This window comes from Gracilinanus agilis, chromosome 6 (assembly GCF_016433145.1).
Source record: "Gracilinanus agilis isolate LMUSP501 chromosome 6, AgileGrace, whole genome shotgun sequence".
In the NCBI taxonomy this organism is placed as follows: Eukaryota; Metazoa; Chordata; class Mammalia; order Didelphimorphia; family Didelphidae; genus Gracilinanus; species Gracilinanus agilis.
In genome coordinates, this window is record NC_058135.1 from 270,365,276 (window position 1) to 270,371,578 (window position 6,303).

Here is a 6,303-nt window from a genome sequence, read left to right on the forward strand (position 1 = left end):
ATACCATGAACTGAGGCCCCAGAGAGGGATGCCTTGGTCCCCCCAGGACAAGGCACCGTAAGATCCCATGACTGGCCTCAAACTTGCGAACTTGCCTGTGGAAGCTCATCTCCAACCATGAGATGGAGGCTCCCAGAGCCTCCTGGGACCCACCGACCCCTCTGGATCCCCACGGGATCCCCCTATTTGTGCGATTTTAGGCAAGTCACGGAGCCTCCCCGAGCCTCAGTTTTCTCATCTGTACAATGAACGTATTGGACCATCTCTACAAAGGTTGGGACATCTGGATGCCATGAGCCTCGGTCCTGGGGAGAGGTTCTCGTCTACATCCTGCTGGCTTAGCTGCAAAGGCAGCTCACCTGGACACCGCCACCCGTGAGCCCCCCACACTTCCCCAGCCTCCCCCGTGCCCCCCCTTCCTGGTGAAGGTGCCTCTGGCACAGTGAACAACAGTGACCTCTTTTATTTACAGAAAACACAGAGAAAGCAGTCCATTCTTTGATTAGCAAACCAACCCGACTTTTTTTTTCTTTTTTTTTTCTTTTTGGCACAAAAAAAAAATGTCACAGGTGAACCCTAAGAGCCCACGGGGACTCATACACCAATCAGCGACCAGGCCCAGCAACAAGACTCAGACAAACGACATTATTGCAACAGACTGGGGGTGAGGGGGGGGCGAGGAAATCCACATTCACCTCACAGAAAAAAGAAACTTCACCAATGTGCAGAGGGGGAGCCGGGGCCGGCGCTCCTCCTGGAGTGGGGGAGGGGAAGAGAAGATGGGGGGCAGGGCCGGGAGGGACACCATTCATAAATTAGAGAAGGTCCTTTTCTTTTTAATCTCTTACCTTGTAAAAGTAAACAGTGCAAAAAGGTACAAGAACCCCCAAAAACCCTTCCGCGGGGGAAGCTTGAGAGAGGAGCTGTGTCTTGGGTGTTGGGAGTGTGTGTGTGGTTTGTAAACATTGTTAGCCTTCCGCAGAGGGAGCCCGCTTCCGTGGGCGGGGGGCACCGTCCCCCTCCTCGTTCCCCTCCGTTCCCTAGTGACGTCCGTCCGTCCGTGGAGGACGTAGTGCAAATTTCGGAGAAAAAAGAGAAAGGCGAGGGGGTGGGAAGGGCACGACGACGACAGGAGGTGGGGAAGGGCAGGGGATAAGGCAACAGTTAGAAATGGTCCTCCGCGTCCGAGCCGGCCCCCGCGCCCGCCCCCGGCCCCGCCCCCAGCCCCGTGGTCACAAGAAGGGGTGGAAGTGGCGCTCCTCCACCAGGCTCACGGACAGGTTCTTGAGCTCCTGCTCCGAGGCGGCCACCTTGTAGCCCAGCTGGGCCAGCACCTGCTGGCAGGCGTTCTGGGTGAAGGCCACGATGTCGTAGGAGAGGCGGAAGCGCCACTTCTCGGCCGTGGCCGCCGAGTTGCGCAGCGTGCCGTACTTGTGCTTGGAGGAGAAGCGGTCGGCGCGCGTGTTGTTGTGGATCCAGCGCTCGACGTGGCTGTCCAGAGGGATGCCCAGGAAGCCGTAGATCTCCTCGGTCTTCTTCATGGGGTTCCGGGCCAGGTCCTCGTAGCGCACCAGCATGTACTTGCCCTTCAGCCACGGCGGCCGGGTCAGGCCGGTGGACACGGAGTTCCAGAAGTCCTCGCAGACGGTGGTGAGCTGGCTCACGTCCAGGTTGTAGGGCTTCCTGCCGGTGCCGTCCCATATCCGCCACAGCCGGTACGTGTCCCGGAACGTCTCGCTGCGGGAGGCGAGGATGCCCCGAGGGTCCCGGACCAGCTGGATGACCTTGAGGTTGAGCCTGGGGTCCTCCACGAGGGCCCGCAAGTCGTTCACCTCCGGGACCCTCACCGTCTTGATGGCCACGTGGCTCCGCTCCCGGCAGGCCTCCGCTGCCAGGGTCAAGTTCAGGAGGCCGCACTTGCGGACACAGTCCCCCTCCTCCAGGTTCATGTCCACTGGGCCTTGGGCCTCGCACACCGGGGGCGAGCAGAGCGCCTTGCTGGCCCCCCGGCGGAAGATTCTGTCCGTGGTGTGGTTGACGGGAGGAGGCTTGATGTAGTTCTCCAAGAAGTAGAGGTCGCAGTCGTAGAGGCTGCGCAGCAGGTCGCGGCTGGCCCCCAGCATGACCCGCCTGTCCGAGGGGTTCCTGCTCTGGGTGAAGCGAGGGAGGAGAGTGTACTGGACGTGATAGAGGGGCTCGAAAAGGTAGAAGAAATCCAGGTGCTGGTTAAAGAGCTGGCCCACAAAGGAGGAGCCGCTGCGGGTGGTGGCCAGGATGAGGATGTGGGTCTTCCTTGAGAGGTTGTAGCCAAAAGTGGGGCTCTCCTCGCAGAGCCGCTCGGCCATCTCAGCCTCCCCTGGGCCGGGGCTACAGTTCACGGGGCTGGGCACCGGGCAGGCGTGGAAGGACTTGGCGGTGAGGGTTCGGATGGCCGTGTACTGGATAGCGATGGAGGCCAAGGCAAGGAGGAGGACAGCCTTCCAGGAGCATTGCATGACTGGACACCTTCATGGGGATGCTTCTCCAAGGGCTCAGGATCTGGCAACACAGACGGGCAGAAGTCGGAAAATGAGAGGGGGCTGGAATGAGGGAGCCACGGCCCCATGGGAGAGCTTCAGCACCAGACAGGTCATTTTGGGAAAGTGTTTTGGAAACCTTAAATATTCTTATTAGCAGATGAGTCTTCTCATCTCCCAGGAACGGTCCTGCAGGGCAGCATCCCTTCCCCGAGAACCTATGAGTTCAGGAGGCTCAGGGTCAAGGGGACCTGGTTCCCAGCCTAAATTCCTGTGATTTGGGGAATGTTTTTACATTTCTCTGTTTCTCTGTCTGTCTGTCTGTCTGTCTGTCTGTCTGTCTCTATCTATCTATCTATCTATCTATCTATCTATCTATCTATCTCTCCAACCATTCATCCATTTATGTCTCTATCTCTCCATCTATCTATCTATCTATCTATCTATCTATCTATCTATCTATCTATCTATATCTATATCTATCTATATCTATCTATCTATCTGTCTGTCTGTCTGTCTGTCTCTATCTATCTATCTATCTATCTATCTATCTATCTATCTATCTATCTCTCCAGCCATTCATCCATTTATGTCTCTATCTCTCCATCTACCTGCCTATCTATCTATATCTATCTATCTATCTATCTATCTATCTATCTATCTATCTGTCTGTCTGTCTATCTGTCTATATCTATCTATATCTATCTATATATCTCTCCAGTCATCCATTGGTTCATCCATTTATGTCTCTTTGTCTCTATGTCTCTATCTATCTCTCCATTTATCTATCTATCTATCTATCTATCTATCTATCTATCTATCCAACCATCTGTTTTTCTCATCTGTAAAATAAGAGGGTTCAACCAGACTTCCTAATCCCATCCAACAAGAGTGCCCTACGTATGTAGGAAGAATGCTGGTTTGAGAAGCAGAAGACCAGGAATCCAATCTCAGCTCTGTGATACTTGGGGACCCTGAATTATTGGTCCTCCTGAAATCTTGGTTCTTCACACATAGAATAAGGGTAGTGATAGTAATAGTGCCAAGTACTGAGGGTTGTTGAGAAGAAAGCACTTGGCAAACCATGGGAATTGGTCCTAGAACCTTAGGGTTCTAGGTGTCTGTGAAATGAAACCTTAGAAGGAGAAAAAAAAAGAATATAGGAAGTGGCAGGTTGGTGGCCAATGGATAAAGTGCCAGGCCTGGAGTTGGGAGGACCTGGAGTCAAATCTGACCTCTGACACCTGTGTGACCCTGGGCAAGTCACTTAACCCTGTTTGTCTAGCCCTTGCCCTTCTGTCTTCAAGCTGTAACTGAGAAAGAAAATGAGGATTTAAGCAATATATAATATATAAGACAGAAGGGCAAGGGCTAGGATTAAGTGACTTGCCCAGGGTCAAGCGAGCTGTGTCTTCTGTCTTAGAGCTGTTACTGTGACAGAAAGTAAGGGTTAAAAAAAAATAGAATATAGGCAGCAATACACAATCCCTTTTTCTGCATATGGTTCCTTCTGGCATTTGTCCAAGAGTTCCCCCTTGCCAGGCAGGAAAAGGAAACGGGAAAGGTAGTGTGGGGCCAGGGATCGGAACCTGTCCCATAAGCTCTCACATCCTGAACAGGGAGGGGGCCGGGGAACCAAAGCCCCTGGATGGGGCTGTTGAACCTGCCAGAGCCGGCACCCCATCCCCATCCCCGCCCCATCTCCAGAAGCATCCACAGCTACTCACCAGAGGGGTTCCTGGGAAGTGTGGGCGGACGCAGCTGCCCCCTAGGGAACGTCCTTCTGGACACCAGGGTCTCCAGGCTCAGTCAGTCGCTGCCTAAGTCCATGCTGCTGCCCTGATGAGGGGCATGGCCAGGGGGAGGAGGATAGAGGAGAAAAGGGATGACAGAAGCACTTATTATTGCTATTTATTATAACAATCATCATTTTGGTTCAAATACAAAAAGCGGTCATTTAATCTGCCTGCATCAGAGCCCATAGATATTAAATCTAAACCAACAGCGGATGACTGACTTGTCCAAGGACTATCCCTGTATTGGAAAAGATGAGGACGAGATTCGGAATAATGACATTCTTTTTTTTTTTTTTTTAAACCCTCACCTTCCATCTTGGAGTCAATACTATGTATTGGCTCCAAGGCAGAAGAGTGGTAAGGGTGGGCAATGGGGGATCAAGTGACTTGCCCAGGGTCACACAGCTGGGAAGTGTCTGAGGCTGGCCTTGAACCTAGGACCTCCCATCTCTAGGTCTGACTCTCCATCCACTGAGCTACCCAGCTGCCCCCTGAACTGAATTTTAATACAGCATTTAATGTTAGTTTCCCAACAAGGGAAGTAGGAAGGCTGACCCTTTAAAAAGCCAACTTGTAAGTTCTTCCATGTAGCTGGGAGGAAAATGGCCCTAGAACAGGTCATCTAGGAGATAGCTCGCCAACAAAAAATATATTGTTGTTGTTTAGTCCTGTCTGACTTTTCATAACCCCCTTTGGAGGTTTTCTTGGCAAAGATACTGGATGGTTTGCCATTTCCTTCTTGAGTTCATTTTAAAGATGAGGATATTGAGGCAAACAGAGAAAGTGAGTTGCTTAGGGCCACAAAGTCTATAAGTATCTGAGGCTGGATTTGAATTCATGTCTTCCTGACTCCAGACCTGGCACTATCTACTACTCCACCTAGCTGCCCCACAAACAAGATGTACAGGCTAAATCAAAGATAATCAAGAGAGAAAAGGCATTTGTATTTTTAAGAGTCAGGAAATGTTGGGGCAGCTGGGTAGCTCAGTGGAGTGAGAGTCAGGCCTAGAGACGGGAGGTCCTGGGTTCAAACCCGGCCTCAGCCACTTCCCAGCTGTGTGACCCTGGGCAAGTCACTTGACCCCCATTGCCCACCCTTACCACTCTTCCACCTATGAGACAATACACCGAAGTACAAGGGTTTAAAAAAAAAAAGAGTCAGGAAATGTTTCTTGGAGAAGGTGGAATTTTAGATGGGACCCAAAGGAAGCCAGAGAGGCCAGAGAGTAAGAGATGAGGAAGGAGAGAGTTCCAGTTATAGGGGATAGTCGGTGAAAACAGCCAGGAGTCAGGAGATGGAGTGTCAGGGAGGCTAATGTCTCTGGATCACAGAGCATGGTTTTAAACTCTGCTATGGAAAACACTGAGTCAAGGTTCACTAGGTTTCAAATCCAGTGGAAAAAGACAAGACACATTTCTTAGATTGGTTTTCTTTTCTTTTGGGGCATTTCGTGAGACTGTTTGAGATCTTTGATAACTGATAAGTTCAAGTTATTTTTATAAAGAAATAGTTTATTTTACCTAGAACAATCATTCACACTTCTGCAAGGTTTTCAGACTTACAAGGCATGTTCCTTCCAATAACACCTTGTTAAGGACTGAAAATGTTCTGCTCCTCATTTTATGAAGAAGAAATCCAGAGAAGTGTCTTATTCATGATCATACCACTATTGTCAGAGCCAGATTTTGAACCTAGGTCCTCAGCCACCTACAGAAGGGACACCTTAGAAATGATTATCAACCAGGACAGTGGCTGGGTGGATTGAGAGCCAGACAGAGATGGGAGGACTCAAATCTGGCCTCAGACACTTCTTAGCTGTGTGACTCTGGGCAAGTCATTAAATTCCAGTTGCCTAGTCCTTACCATTTTTCAAGGAAGGGAGAGAGGGAGGGAGAGAGGAAGGAAGGAAGGAAGGAAGGAAGGAAGGAAGGAAGGAAGGAAGGAAGGAAGGAAGGAAGGAAGGAAGGAAGGAAGGAAAGGAGGGAAAAAA

The 6,303-nt window shown here is 50.8% G+C and overlaps 1 protein-coding gene across 1 annotated transcript; it reads right to left on the minus strand.

The window, feature by feature from the left end:
* Positions 1-446: 446 nt before the first annotated feature.
* On the minus strand, positions 447-4,633 carry CHST1 (carbohydrate sulfotransferase 1). Its single transcript, XM_044680714.1, has 2 exons — positions 4,244-4,633; positions 447-2,538 (listed from the first exon to the last, which is right to left on the minus strand). Exon 2 carries the CDS (start codon positions 2,493-2,495, stop codon positions 1,233-1,235), a length of 1,263 nt encoding a protein of 420 aa, XP_044536649.1. The 5' UTR covers positions 2,496-2,538; positions 4,244-4,633; the 3' UTR covers positions 447-1,232.
* Between the last annotated feature and the right edge of the window lie 1,670 nt (positions 4,634-6,303).

What these genes read in the sequence shown, in the direction of transcription:
- CHST1 (XM_044680714.1), bottom strand. Translation starts at nt 2,495, where the DNA reads ATGCAATGCTCCTGGAAGGCTGTCCTCCTCCTTGCCTTGGCCTCCATC.